This window comes from Cynoglossus semilaevis, chromosome 6, assembly GCF_000523025.1.
Source record: "Cynoglossus semilaevis isolate Cse_v1.0 chromosome 6, Cse_v1.0, whole genome shotgun sequence".
NCBI classification, from domain to species: domain Eukaryota; kingdom Metazoa; phylum Chordata; class Actinopteri; order Pleuronectiformes; family Cynoglossidae; genus Cynoglossus; species Cynoglossus semilaevis.
Window position 1 is genome coordinate 9639525 of NC_024312.1, and position 15039 is coordinate 9654563.

Below are 15039 nucleotides of genomic sequence, written 5' to 3' on the forward strand. Positions count from 1 at the left end.
TGCGGTTGTCACTATTTTTGTTGTGGATGGTAATCGTATTGTTGTTTTGACGCTGTTCCGTGCGGAAGTTGTTTTGCGAGAGAGAGAGTGTGCGTTTTGCCTGTATCGATCAGCCATGCGTCTGAATCCTCCTGCAACTTCACCATACGTCGACAATACAAAAACACAACTCCGTCTCCGGGGTTTTTTGGAGGCACAACGCGACGTTGCACGGATTTGAGTTACACAACCATACTGTAACAACTGTTGATGATCATCTTCTTGCGCAGTGTGGTTTGGCTTTATAAAACCGATCGAGCTCGGTAAATGCAACCAGAAGTATATAATATATATAAGGCACACCGGGTTATAAGGCGCACTGTCAATTTTTGAAAAAAATTAAAGGCTTTTAAGTGTGCCTTATAGTGCGGAAAATACGGTATTTTGTATTTTTAACCTTTAATTTCAATGATATGGATACAGTGTTAACTGCTGACAACGTTTTACCAAGCTACAAAGAGCATTCTGTATAAAAGTTGTCATCACCTATACTTCAGTGAAGTACTTACCATCATTGCTAAAATGTCTCTTGTTGGGACCATTATATAGTTCTCTGTGGTGGCTATGGGGCCCTTGTTGAATCGGGTGAGATGCACCTTTGAGGGGTGGCTGTGTGCCCATCGAGTCTCGACTAGATCCAGAATGTTCTTGCCTGAAAGATTTCCCCTTCCCACCAGAATCGTCTTTCTTTTTTTGCTCTTTCTGGAAAAAGAAAATCAAAGTCAATCAAGAAAAAAAAAAAAAAAATTCTACTATGCAAATTTCCATCAGAGGGACCAACCTCTTCCTCGTGCGTCCGCTTCTTCTGTGCCATTTTATAAAGCTTATGAAGCTTCCTGGCCCCAAATTCTGTGAACTTTGACACAAAAATCCAGAGATTTCTGCCACCCCCCCAAAAAACAAACAAAAAAGAAATTAGCTGTGCAATTTTTTTTTTTTTTTGTATCGTCATTAGTTTTACGGAGACCCAGCGATCTCACCTTCGCCATAATTTCACATGCTCGGGGTCACTGTATACTTTAAGGCACTCTGTGATTCTGTCTCCGATCTTCAGCAGACATGTACGCGTATGCTGCAGCTGATCCTGGTCAGAGAGACCTTCATCTGGTTTGTCCAGCTGCTTCAGTGCTTTTTTCACAGGCCTCATGCGCTCTTTACACTATATAAAAAAAAAAAAAAACAGACATTACTGGAATGCACAATATACAAGACAAACCTTTGTAGCCCATTTAAAATACTTAAGTACTTAAAGAAAACAAAACTGCAAAATTGTTGGGACATCGATTGACGGTTTTTGATTGTGTCCAGAAATAGTAATAAATGCAGTTTATAGAAGGCCTGGTTGATTAGATAAGTGCTTTAATTAAACACCATATTTTCCGGACTATAAGACGCTCTGGAATTCAAGTCGCACTAGCCAAAAAATGCATACTGAAGAAGAAAAAAAAAAAACATATATACAAGTTACTCCAGAGTATAAGTCGCACCAGCCAGCTAGAGTGCCCTCTAGCGGCTGTCAGTGTGAAAATAATGAACATGTAAATTTTCAGTGGTACAGCAGTAGCAGGTACTGGCACACACGCTTAGAGTGCCCTCTAGTGGCTGTCAGTGTATAAAATATGAATCATGTACATTTCCAGTGGTCTCTTCACTTTTTTGACTCAAGTATTTTACTTCGCTACATTTGAATTTTCCACTATTGTATTTTCCAGACTATAAGTTGCACTTTTTTCAACTTTTGGCTGGGTTTGCGACTTATACTCAGGTGCGACTGATATATTAAAATATGTAATTTCACGTCTGTTATTTTCACACTGTCAGCCGCTAGAGGGCACTCTAGACTTGTGCACCAATATCCGCTACTCCTGTAGCACTAAAAATTCACTCTTTCATTTCAAGTGTCTATACATACAGCAAATGGAAATTAGCAAATATTTTTAACAAGTCACAAGTCACTGATGTTAAAGTATAAGTCGAGTCCAAAATCATGAAATGTATGACTCGAGTCCGACTCGTGCTTTTTCTACCTTTGCCGAGCACGGAGGTAATATTAGACAAGATATGTTGGAGACGTAGTAGCCTACAGGAGGACCCCAGAGAGGACTGGACTGATAAAGACAGACTTGTACATTGTTGGTGTGGTGAGACGCTAGCGAGATGATCCACCGAGGGATGCATCTACAAAAGCAGTGAAAAGAATAATTCAAACTTCATACTTTATTTGTTAAACAAGAGAGATAACTTACAACACTAAAAGTTTCCTGATCAAGCTCATCATCCTCTTTTCCTTCAATGGGAATCGGTTCCGAACCGGCCGTGATGTGAACAGGACCATGTGTCTTCTTAACTTTGGCTCCTTTAACCTGTAACAAGACAACATAAAGGCAGAGTTCTTCAATAATACATTTAGTTTAACCCAACAAATTCAGAATGGGTTACAAATTTTGGTAATAAACAGGAGGTACATTTTGGTAAATTTGGACTGAAACATGTGGAGGTATTGAAAACGTTCAATGTTTTGAATATAACAACACACTCATTGCAGTTTTTGTGGGAAAAACTAAACAGGTATTTGTCAGTACGTGCAGAGGTAAAGTGATGTTTTTTATTGATAAATACAAATGTGGAGTGTTAACACTTCTAAAAACAACTTTTCTAGACACACATGATGCATTGTGGGCTGCATGTTGCAAGGATATAGAGAGATTTGCATTCTTGGTTTGTGATCTGTTGGAAAATCTAAACCCTTGCCAATTGAGATTTTTCAAATGTCTCTTCAAATGTCTCTTCAAAATGTAAAATGACCCTGGACTAAAGGGCCACCTCTATTGTTTTATCTGAGCCACATGCCTGGGCCGCACCATCCGTATAGGCTGGATTTATTGAATGTTTAAAAAGCGAGCAATATTACCTTTTCTTTTCTGGCCTTAGCAGTCTTCCTTTCCTTGTTTCCATCCTTCTCCTTTTTGGATGTTGCCTGTTTTTCTTTGTTTTCTTTGTTGTCCTTTTTCTTTTGTCGTTTTTTGTTCGGGGACTTCTCTTTCCCATCATCCTGTTGGAACACAACAAAACACATGCTTTCAGCAACGTTACAAACGAGCTACCACTCATTTCTCAAAACTGATATTTATTTTATACAATAATAATAAAAAAATAATAATTTGAACGTTACTGATCCCACAAATTCTGGTGTTACAGCGGATCTGCTGCAACAGGTTACCCCTGGGAGGGACGACGTTCCTATTTCTACAGGGAATCGAACTCAGGACTATCTGCGCTCGGCTTTCAAGGCAGGCGTACTAACCGCTGCACTATGGAAGCACTAATTTAATTAATTTACTGCAAATAATTTGTCCTCATTCAACCTATGCAACAGTGACAGGGAGAACAATTCTATACTCTTTCACTAGGGGGCAGCAGATGGCTATAAACATTAAAAAGAGACTCTAAAGAAGGACTGCCATGTGTCTTTTTTTTTTTAATTACAGTGAGTATAACAACATTGTGTTCAACTTAACAGTACAGGTTCACCACCAACCTCACGTGCAAGCGTCCGGAATTTAAATAGGCTCACCTGTAATGTCTGGTAACTAATTACAGGTTCACCACCAACCTCACGTGCAGGAATTTAAATAGGTTCACCTGTAATGTCTCGTAACTAATAAAAAAAAATCTGATAAAAAGATTTTTTTAACTAGATATTATTCTTTTTAAAATTAATTCTGTATTTACATCTACAATGATCTAAAACTCTGGGGACGGACATGTTTTTCTGATGTAAAACTTGTGTCGTAGCTCGCAAAAGGTTGGGGAAACACTGACCTACAGGCCCGGGTGGAGATTAATTATTAACTAAACATAACATGAGCAGTCCTCTGGGTGGTCGGTTATATGTCTTACCTTGACTTCACCCTCCTCTGATTGAACGTCAGAGAGTTGAGGGGATGAAAGGTCATGGCCCTGGTCAACCTTGAGTTGCTTGCTCTCCTTCGTAACCCGTGGCTTCCTCTTTTTTACTTTGACCTTGAAAAAAAACAAAAAAAAAACAGAAGATGACAAGCACCGCAACACAAGTGGCTTTGGTGTCAGATTGTGTGTGAATATGATTTCAGCGTTACCTCTTCCCCCGTTTTGGTTAAGAGGGTGTTGTCCTGTTCTTTTTTCAACAGCTTCAAAAGATACTCTGCTCTTGCCTGCAATTGCTTTGCTTGAGGTTTCTTGCTCGAGTCATCCGGAAGAATCTACGTTAATAAGACAAAATGCTTATTCGCCATCTCATTAACACAAATAAAAAAACTAACCTGCACTCAATTCAGCCCAACTATTAACATTTCTTAGAAAAAAACGTGGTATTAATGAGGAATGCTTAAGAGATACTCCCAAGGTAGAGTCTATGACAAAACAAGGCTTGAACATGTGTCAGTGTCTTCTGGCTGGTTGAATTACAAAAAGAAAATGAAAGACACCACTGAAGCAAAGGACAGAGGGAAGAAGGAAAAAAAAAAAAAAAAAAAAGAAGAAAGTGACAGGGAACAGAGGCGATGGATCGACAGACATACAGACATTATACCGCATTATCTCTATGGTACGTATATGTATTTAAATATGTAAGCAAGTAAGTATAAATAAATATGTATATATATATATATATATTAGCAGTAACATAATATATACCATATTTTCCAGAGTATAAGTCGCACCAGCCAAAAAATGCATAATGAAGAAGAAAAAAAACAACACATAAGTCGCTCCAGAGTATAACAGAAGCCAGCCTGCTAGAGTGCCCTCTAGTGGCTGTCAGTGTGAAAATAACGAACATGTGAAATTATATATTTTAATATATAAGTCACACCTGAATACAAGTGCCAAACCTAGCCATAGGATGAAAAAAAAATGCAACTTATAGTCCAGAAAATATGGTAATTAGTTTAAATAGACAGCAGTATTGATAGTTTGAATAACAGTTTAAATAGATATAACTAAGGTGTGGTTTTAAAATTGCAATTGTACTAAAGTGGGAGAAGCAGCAACCGCATATTCATTTATGTGCCTATAATACACAGCCTTCTTTAAAAATACTGTTTAATTAGCAAATACTTTTTAGGCATCAGTTATTCACCTTATCGGCTAGTTTCATATCAGGATCTGTCTTGATCAAATCCCAGTTGCCAAATCCGTGCTCATGGATCCCAAGCAAGAGTTGAACGTCATCCTGTAGACTCCAATCTACATCAAAGTGGGCCATTTTGACCCTGCATGTCAATGTGAACCTGTGGGAAATGAGAGCATGTGTCATTTAGTCTGACGCAGCCGCACCTCTTCCACAAGCTGTCTGTGCTCCCCAATAAGAAACGGCGTTTTACTTGGTTCTCTCAGCGGAGTCAGAGGGCACTGCCTTGTGTAAAGGTTCAAACTCTTCCTCATGCTGGATTATGGACTTGGCATTGACCTGCACTCCTGAGATCTTGATGTTAATTCCTCGCCGCTTACCAGGACCTTTAGCTAGAGAATTGTAGGTTGTTTTTCAAAATTTTTGCAGGAAAAAAAAAAAGAAAAAAAAAAAAAAAGTGTACATGTATCTACATGTAGCGTCAGTGTACCTTCAACAGGGTTCTCTTTGAGTTGTTCCTCGTGCTCCTGCACTGCAGTCACACAGCTACTGTGAATGAGTTCCCCAAGTCTCTTTAGGTCTGCTATGGATTTGTCCACCAGCTCCGAGTCTCGGGCAATGGCTTCAAGTCTAAAGATTGGAAAGGGGGCTTAACTGTTTTTTTTTTTTTTTTTGATCAGGCGAACGTCAAAAACCTCAGTAATATGCTGGATGACGTAGAGATTGTTCACATCACTTTTCACAATTCCTACCTTTCAAGTGGGCATCCAAACTTCTTATACGCCTTGATAAACCTGTTGAGTGGTTAATTTTGGTAAAATTATAAAATGCCGTAAAACTGTAACACTGCTTTATTTAAGACAAAATGAAATTAAAGTGAAAAAAAAATCCTAACCTGCGGATCTCAGCATCTGTAAACCCCTCCACGTTGTTTTTGCGCGCTCGAGGTCTTCCTCGTCTCTTTGGCTTCTTATCATCGTCACTCTCTTCTGTCTCGCTTTCGGAGCCTGAGGTGCGGTTCTTCAGCTTCGACCCAGCATCACTGTCACTATCATTGACTTTAGCCTAAAAAGCAAAGCGTGGTTTCTAGTAGGGCTGTTCGCTGAGGAAAATATAATTACTTTCCCAAAGGGAATTAATAAAGTTTTTTTTTCATACTTTCCCAAAGGGAATTAATAAAGTTCTTTTTCCATCCATCCATTCCTCCTTCCTTCCTTCCTTTTGGATTCTGATTTTGTTAATCCTCTACTTACCCTCTTGTTAGAACTCCTGCTTCTGGGTAACATAAAGATGTCCATCTCTCGCTGCTTTTCCTCTTCCTCTATTTTGCGTCTCTGCTCTTCCGGGATGATCTCTTCCCAATCCCGGCCCTGTTTTTCCTCAAGCTCTGGGGTGCTCTCGTCCATGGTAGCAAAATTCGCCACCTACACAAGTAGACAGAGGGTGAAACGAGCAAGATTTAAAAAAAAAAAAGAGAAGTGTCTGATACGAATTATAGATTTAATATATCGGTCCGGACAGAGAAAAAAAAAAAAAAGAACTAAATCCAAAAGGTGAACACAGAATTACCTTGAACTGGGAAAGGAGTTCATCAGTTGCACTTGACCCCTGGTCACTTTCTCTTGTTTCAGCTAACCTCAGTATTTCATCTATGTCCATCTCCTACAGAAAAAAAAAAAACAAACCCAAAACAAAACAGTTTACATGAATATTGTATACATTATATTTTGCAAACAAGGAAATTGATGTCTTATACCTGCAGTTCTGACTCTTCTCCCTCTGGTTCCTTGAAAAGTTCCTCTGCACCAAACTTAAGAATTGCAGTCAGCTCTTCCTTGTTGAATGGGTTTGAACTGTGAGGTGAACACGTGCCAAATGTTAAACATCTCATTACGTTTACGGCATATGACAGCAGCGTGTGTTTTAACAAGGGGTTTCATGACTTCAGATTTTCGACAATACAGTGATCCCTTGCTATAACGCGGTTTACTTTTTACGGTTTCGCTACTTCACGGATTTGCATCGTGCATTGTGTTCTGCATTCTGATTGGCTAAAAAGTCACTCCTCTTCTTCTCTACCTGTGCGCCAATAACGTTGCGGTTTAATATGTACACGTACGTAAAACAGCTTGCCAAATTGACATTACGTACGTGCAAATTCTCTTGCAATTTCGAGTTTATCAAACCCCATAATGTCGACAAAACGCTCTGGACCGGCAAAAGTACCTGCGGTAGGGACCAAAAGGCAGCGGAAGATGCTGTCTATCGGTGATAAAGTAAAACTATTGGACATGCTAAATGAAGGTAAAAGCTATGCGGCTGTAGGTCGGCATTATGGAATTAATGAATCTTCCGTTCGTTCCATAAAGAAGGAAGAAAAAAACATAAGGAAGACAGCAGTGAAATAAAGCTGAGTCACTATTTGTCCGACTGTACAGGTAATTTGTATTTTTTTCATAATCATTTTTAATTTTCTCCCGTTCACGGTGGGCGGTGCTAATCTCCGCAATTTGAAGCCTTCTGTTCACGTTGATGATTAAAATTATTATTTGACAGTACATTACAGAAGTTATTTGTTGAAACGTTTCTAAAGTACTTTTATTTTACTTTATTTGTGAAACAAATGGTTGAGACTGTAAAATAGTTTGTTCGTTCTTTCTCTTCTTTTTCTGAGTATTTAATTGTAAAAAAAATAAAGATTTCTACTTCACGGAATTTTTTTTCACGGGTTCTTTTTGGAACGTAACCCCCGCGAAAAACAAGGGTTTACTGTAATACGAAGTCAACAATAATGTAATGAAAGTTCAGTCGCCAAGTCGGTTAGTCTGTACAACCACTACTTACTTAGTGTTTCCTGAGTTGCTATCCAGTACAGTTCGACCAGTGGTGTCCATTCTCTGGATGACAAGATGGTCCAGAACCATCTTCTTTTTTGCTCGCTCTATAATGTCCTCCTCCACGGTGCCTTTCGTGACGAGTCGATATATATTCACCTGTACAAAACACAAACGTTAAATCGTTACAGATTTATTACGGAGCATTTTGCAACGACCGTCTTGGATTTGATCATTGGTTTACCTGTTTCTTTTGACCAATCCTATGAGCCCTGGCCTGTGCCTGCAGGTCATTTTGAGGATTCCAATCAGAGTCGAAAATGACTACAGTGTCAGCTGAGGCCAAGTTAATTCCTAAACCCCCAGCTCTGGTTGACAATAGGAAGCAGAAGTCCTACAAAAATGGACAATTTGACATTTATTTTTTAGTCGATCTACCAGTGGATAACAAAGGGAGCGCAAGTAGATCATAAGCAATTTAAATAATACTTTAAAAAAATAAATACAAATACACGTTATTGTTAATGCTAAAGTACCTTGACTAAAGTAGTATGAGTGATGCCTCATATTGTGCCATATGGCTACATATAGTACATTTAATCATAGTACCCCAACGTATATTGTACATACAGTATAAGGTATATTCAGTTTATATGAGTAAATCTATATTTATTTTTTTCCAAGTATGGACATCCCTGAATTACACCAACTGTTGATAATACAAGAAAACCCATACAAACAAACACACATACACAACATATAGACACAATTTTTGCATTAAGAAAAAATACAATAGTAAACTAAAAACAAAACTAAATTAGTAAATCAATACAATCATACAAGGGATTATTGAATTACTTGAAGATGGCGTTTTTAACATACAACATAGAACTGTCGCAATCGTGAGAAACATCATTTAAAACATATTAAATTATATGATTACTTTATATACAACCTTTTAAGAAGGAAAAAAGGTTAAAAAAATGTTAATGGACAAAATGTTATCAAAACAGGCAATAATCCAGCAGGGACATTAAGTCAAAGTTAATAATTAATAATTAATAATAATCCTACCTCTGAGCCTTCCGCATTAAAGTGATCAAGTGCTTGCTTTCGTATTTCTCCTTTAATGGAACCATCCAGTCGCTGAAGTGAAAAGGAGGCAAAAGATGGATTAAGACCTCGGCGGATTTCCAGTGCTGTAAGTTCGCTTCACACCTCTTTGCTTTACATGTCATTGTATCCCGTCTTTTATGTCCTGACTGATCAGAGCAGTAAAGCTGCACCAGCTAGGCCTGAACAGGTTGAGTGGCTTTTCCAGTGGCTCAGCTGTACTTCATTTGAAAAACAAAAATACAGTTGATATAAATAACAGCATGGAGCCCGTCCAGCTATGTGTTCCAGACACTGACATTTGATCCTAACTGGACACAGATCCAAAAACCTCTCAATCCCCTGTGTCTTTATAACTAATGAGCCCAGAAAGAGGGCGTAAGATCTAACTGTGACAACACTGTCTGTGTGGTTTTCAGTGCAGCATTGATCGGAGTAGTAAAGTCAGTTTGGTGTGGCTGTTTAGCCGCCACAAGCAGCAAGAACGTTCGTGCTAGGGCAGAGGCCGGCAACCTTGAATGCACATATATTGAGAGACAAAAACGAAAATAAAAATAACAGGTTACCGTAATTCCCAGACTATTGAGCCAGCTGAATATAAGCCGCAGGTGTCCACATTTCAACATGGTATATTTACACAGAAAGATTTTCTTTTTCAGTTTTAATTGAATAAATGGGTTTTTTTTCCCCCTAACAGTGTAACATGGCTGGTTACACGTTAGCTCTTCCCTGCTTCGGCGCCCCGACCGTAATTGCAATACACAGGGGAGACCTTAGTGATCTGCTCCAGGTCCGAAGCTAACATTAGCTCCGGGGCTAACTCCCTTCACTTTGTGCTTGTCCACAGCAGAGGTGAACAGAAACAGGCGTCTTTATTATCAGCCACACAGGACTCTAAATGCTCTCAACCTTCGGCACTGTCCTCTCTCGTGCAACCCACGCACATATACGCACACAGACAGACATGCGCTACTAGCATAACACACAGTAGCCTACCAGAAATGTCATTGATCGCTAACAGTAGGAACATCGCTAGCCCGTAAAAATCCATAAATTAGCCGCATCATTGTTTAAGCCATCGCTACATTTACAGTATATTGTAATGTCAAAACATCACCATCAGATTTGTGGATGATCATCTTTATGAATGTCTTTCTTCAATTTCTGCGATCACATCAGTGTTCTCTTCAAATAAACAGGCCCAGATCTTAAATTGAGAGTAAATTAAAACTACTACTTAACAGGACGTTATATTTCATTACATGTACTGTTTGTAAATGTTTTTGTTAGGTGGAGTGCCATGGGGTTTTCGTGCCCTTTACTGCATTAATTCACTACTTTAAGGTACTGTATTTTCCGGACTATAAAGGACACTTAAAAGCCTTTCATTTTCTCAAAAATCTACAGTACGCCTTATAACCCGGTGCGCCTTTTGTATTAATTCTGGTTGTGCTTACTGACCATGAACCGATTTTACAAAGCCAAACCACACAGCGCATCACACATGATTGCACACAACTGAAGCACACTGGGAGCCAACAATGAACAATGAACAACAATAGAAATCTAAGTGGGATTTTAAGACTCGATTATGCTACATTTGCTTTCTTTTTTCGTTTCTGTTATATTTTGGAAACTTTTTGCCATTCATTAGGGCACCCAAGCGTAATACAGATTCTGACCTGGAGTGAAGATGTAGTTACGTCGCGCCATAAAAACAGAACTCCAACAAGAACCCCCCCCCTCTGTATGTGAGATATCAATGTTCAAAAGACTGACAAGTCTTACCTGGAATGTGTAGCGCTTTTTGGCCAGATATTCCGCCAGAATGTCCAGCATCCTAACCATCTGGGAAAAGATCAGGACACGGCTGCCTCGCTCTCGAAGCCTGGTGAGAAGCTTGTCTAGAAGCACAAGCTTCCCGCTACCAATCACTAGACTCTGTGAGATACAAAGTAATAGAGCGAATTAGATATCAAAGACTGAAAACTGGAACTTGGATGTCTTTTTTGTACTGGTTAATCAAGAGTAATCCATAGTTTGTTTGTCTCGTGGGAATAGTGAGGTTTCTAAACACCACTATGATTTAATGAATTAATTTCAATTCTTAGATGCAAGGTTTCTAAACACCACTATGATTTAATTTCAATTCTTAGATGTTTTTTTTTTGTCTAGGAAAATGCAATCATTCTGACTAGTTCTTCCTGGATTCAACCAAAATCAATTTGGTATCACTGTCAACTCACTGTTCAAAACAGGTATTCCAATGCAAATGCATTCCCAGCAAACGAAGGCAACTTGCAAATTAAACCCATTTGGTGGTTGTGAATGTGTGAAATTAACATCACAGCAGATTCATTATTGGTCATGATTTTAAAATTCAAAGTTAAATTCGGAAAGTTTGGAGCCAAAGATTCATTAAGACAGGTGTGGGCAAACTACTGCTCGAGGGCCAGATGCGATGGAGCCAAAGATTCATTAAGACAGGTGCGGGCAAACTACTGCTTTTCCAAGTTATACAATTTATTTATATTATCATTATACTTCTGCGACTTTCCCGGCGATACAAACGTTTCCCCAATAGCTGGTGTAGAAAATGCTAAAAGGATTTTAGCATTTTAGCCCATGCATGACTTTTACATCATTTACGGTATCTTAGTTCACACGAACGCTCCATCTATCTCCCGACCCGGCCCATCTGTTCAATTTAAGGACAACCTACCTGCAGGTGTTCCTCTTGTGTTTCGGTGTCTCCATCCTCAGGTTGTTTTATAAGGAAGTTGTGATTGCAACACTTTTTTAACTCCATAACAATGTTCAGAAAGCCAGAGGAACTGCCCCGGGTGCCTTTTGAAAGAGCTTTGTAATTCCTTGTCAAAATCCACCTTTAAAACACAAAAACAAGTTAGGTTAACAAATAAAAAAAAAAAAGCAGCTTTATGAATGTCTATATTCAACATGAGAACAAACACAACATACTTGTAAAATTGTTTCTGTTGTGCAGTCATGTCTACACGAAGGATTTGTTCTACCTTGGCAGGCAGTGATTTCTCTACATCCTTTTTGACACGTCGCAAAAGGAAGGGCTCGAGGACTTTGTGAAGACTCTGATAACCATTTTCCCTACCTTTCCCATGTTCATCCTCAAAATCCTCCCAGGAGTCAAACCTGTCGTTAGAATTACATGTCACTCGTTGGGACTTTTTTTTTTTTTTTCTCCCCCTACACAAGTTAACATTAAACATAATGTCTGTAACAGTACCATAACACACCTGTCTGGCATGAGGAAGTGCAACAAGGACCAGAGCTCTTTGAGGGAGTTTTGCAGCGGAGTACCAGTGATCAGCAGTCTGTGGTTAGACCTGAACTCCATTAAAGTTTTATACAGCAGGCTGTCGTCATTCTTTAGTCTGTGAGCCTCATCCACGCCCAGAAAGGCCCAGTTAATGTTACCGAGCACACTCTGCAAAATGTTGAGCCATAATTAACTGTCCGCTCTATATACAGACCGTGGTAAACAATAAACACAACGTGTTGTCAGAACTGCAAGACATTTTAATTGCCATTATTTTTCCACCAACCTTGTCTTTGAGTAGAATCTCATAAGTAGTTAAAAGTGCATTGAACCGTATTCTTTTAGTTTGATGATTTACCCACTCATAGTCTCGGATCTAAAAGGAAACAGAAGTCACAATGGCATTACCATTTCTGCAGATACAAGTGAAATAGCTTTAATTTTTTTTTTTTCAGCTTTCCCTAACCAGTTGGGTTAAAAGTATACATGATTGCTCTGTGAATGTCAGGCATTGCCTTATCCGGTTTAAGGAATTACAGTGGCTCTATTATTTTGGAGAAAAACTGCAGTTTCTTTTTTGCCTGATTCCTTGGCTAATGTGCTTTATAATGAAGACAAGGGAAACGTTGTTTGAAAAGATGTGAGACCCTGTGATGCAGCTATTTAAAGGAAAAGACTAATGTTGTGAAACACATTGTCAGGTGTATTTTATTGACAATACTGTGACCTCTATTTATTATTAGTATTATTTTTTTACTTGATGTGATAATGTGATTTTTTTTTTTTGTCATGCATTCTTGTTTCATTCTAAAAAACAGTAAATTTTTCCGGACTATTAGTCACACCAGCCAAAAAAAATGCATAAATGGAAAGAGAAAAAAGTCTCGCCAGAGTATAAGTCGAACCGGTCAGCTAGTGCTAGAGTGCCCTCTAGCATCTGTCAGTGTGAAAATAACAAACATTATATTATATATTTTACTATGCAAGTCGCACCTGAGTATAAGTCGCAAACCAGTTAGCTAGTGCTAGAGTGCCCTCTAGCATCTGTCAGTGTGAAAATAACAAACATTGTATTATGTATTTTAATATGCAAGTCGCACCTGAGTATAAGTCGAACCAGTTAGCTAGTGCTAGAGTGCCCTCTAGCAGCTGTCAGTGTGAAAATAACAAACATTGTATTATGTATTTTAATATGCAAGTCGCACCTGAGTATAAGTCGCAAACCCAGCCAAAGGGGTAAAACAAATGTAAAGGAAATACGGTACGGTATATTCGCTGTTAAACCTTATATACGGGTTCATTTCTGATGATGAACAGGCTATATTAAATGAGTTCAGAAGGAGTAGGTAGGACAAGCCAAACTCACCGATTTTCTGCTCATCACGTCACCGAGGTAGACGACTACGTTCATGTCTGGGGCCCATATTGCAAACTCCCTCTGCCAAGAGGTAAGTGTGGACAGAGGCACGACCACTATGAAGGGTCCATACAGCTGATGCTGGTGAAACAGGTAGGACAGAAAGGAGATTGTCTGGATCGTCTTCCCCAATCCCATCTCGTCAGCAAGGATGACACTGTTGCACCTGAAATTGAAAAAAAAAAAAAAAGACTAAATGAAAGCAGCTTAACACAAAATTGAACACATTTAAAGTTTTAACTCCTAACTCCATGCCTAACGCTTCCTCATAATATTGTATGTTAAAACAAAGAAAAAAAAGACAAAACAGCACCTGCACCAGGAATGAGCAAGCCAGTTCAATCCAGCGAGCTGATAATCTCTCAGCTCTAGGTTCTCATCTCCAATATATGGAGGTTGTTTTTTAAGAGCCACAAACCTTGGCCTCTGCTTTAAAACCTACAATAATAAAAGAGAACTCGTTAAGATTTTTAGATCGACACACGAGTGCTGTTGTGGAACGTATTATACTTGTATTTTGAAGCCCCACTGTACATGGCTAGTAGTATACACCTGTTCATGAATTTGTATATTGTATTATGAATGATAAAAACAACGATTTATTATTTAAAAAGTTTAGGGCCGTGAGCTAAAAAACGATAAGGGCAGTTTTACCTTGCAGTCTTTCGAAGGGATCAAAAAGTTTAGGGCCGTGAGCTAAAAAAAAAGTCATTATTTGGATTTAGTAAAGATAAGGGCAGTTCTACCTTGCAGTCTTTCGAAGGGATCGTTTTACTCGAGTTTCTGTTGTTGAAGCTGTCGATGCAGTGTTGAAACTTCTTTTGAACCAAAGTGCCATCTTCCCAACTGCACTCCGAGTAGGGTAACCCCATCCACTTACACAAATACTCGGGGTCGTTACTCGACGATGTCTTGTGAACGTGAGCTGCAGAAAAAAATAAATATTTTTAATAAGTTGTGATAGGTGATGAAAGAAGAAAAGCAGCTTAGAAAATTTGTGAGAGGGAGGGGGTGAAGCGGGCTCAAAGAGGACAAGCCACTTACAAGGAAAGTCTGAAGATCCCGCTATTTTCCGATTTTTAGTTGCTGGGAAAATATAAAGCATATTTTAGTGACCGGGTAATAACGATATGATTCACTGAGGATCAAAATCCGGCCCTACTCTAGGATGTTTAGTTCGTGCCATTTAACATCATGTGTCTCACAAACTGCCATTACCAATGACTCGTTC

The 15039-nt window shown here is 38.9% G+C and overlaps 1 protein-coding gene across 1 annotated transcript in view; it reads right to left on the minus strand.

Moving 5' to 3' along the window:
• Nucleotides 1-15039, minus strand: part of chd2 (chromodomain helicase DNA binding protein 2) — a 32771-nt gene that overhangs the window by 4193 nt on the left and 13539 nt on the right. The window contains exons 9-35 of the mRNA XM_017033070.2: nt 15014-15039; nt 14555-14733; nt 14122-14246; nt 13758-13974; nt 12678-12767; nt 12369-12559; nt 12076-12264; nt 11819-11981; nt 10885-11037; nt 9058-9129; nt 8228-8377; nt 7994-8142; nt 6906-7002; nt 6719-6811; nt 6403-6573; nt 6045-6214; nt 5902-5943; nt 5640-5779; nt 5403-5541; nt 5159-5309; nt 4158-4280; nt 3940-4062; nt 2951-3091; nt 2286-2402; nt 1020-1198; nt 821-920; nt 549-741 (exon numbers count right to left, since the gene is read on the minus strand). The exon at nt 15014-15039 is cut by the window's right edge and continues 81 nt beyond it. Of these exons, the coding sequence (XP_016888559.1) occupies nt 549-741; nt 821-920; nt 1020-1198; nt 2286-2402; nt 2951-3091; nt 3940-4062; nt 4158-4280; nt 5159-5309; nt 5403-5541; nt 5640-5779; nt 5902-5943; nt 6045-6214; nt 6403-6573; nt 6719-6811; nt 6906-7002; nt 7994-8142; nt 8228-8377; nt 9058-9129; nt 10885-11037; nt 11819-11981; nt 12076-12264; nt 12369-12559; nt 12678-12767; nt 13758-13974; nt 14122-14246; nt 14555-14733; nt 15014-15039 (3683 nt within the window). The remainder of the gene's footprint in view (nt 1-548; nt 742-820; nt 921-1019; nt 1199-2285; nt 2403-2950; nt 3092-3939; nt 4063-4157; nt 4281-5158; nt 5310-5402; nt 5542-5639; nt 5780-5901; nt 5944-6044; nt 6215-6402; nt 6574-6718; nt 6812-6905; nt 7003-7993; nt 8143-8227; nt 8378-9057; nt 9130-10884; nt 11038-11818; nt 11982-12075; nt 12265-12368; nt 12560-12677; nt 12768-13757; nt 13975-14121; nt 14247-14554; nt 14734-15013) is intronic.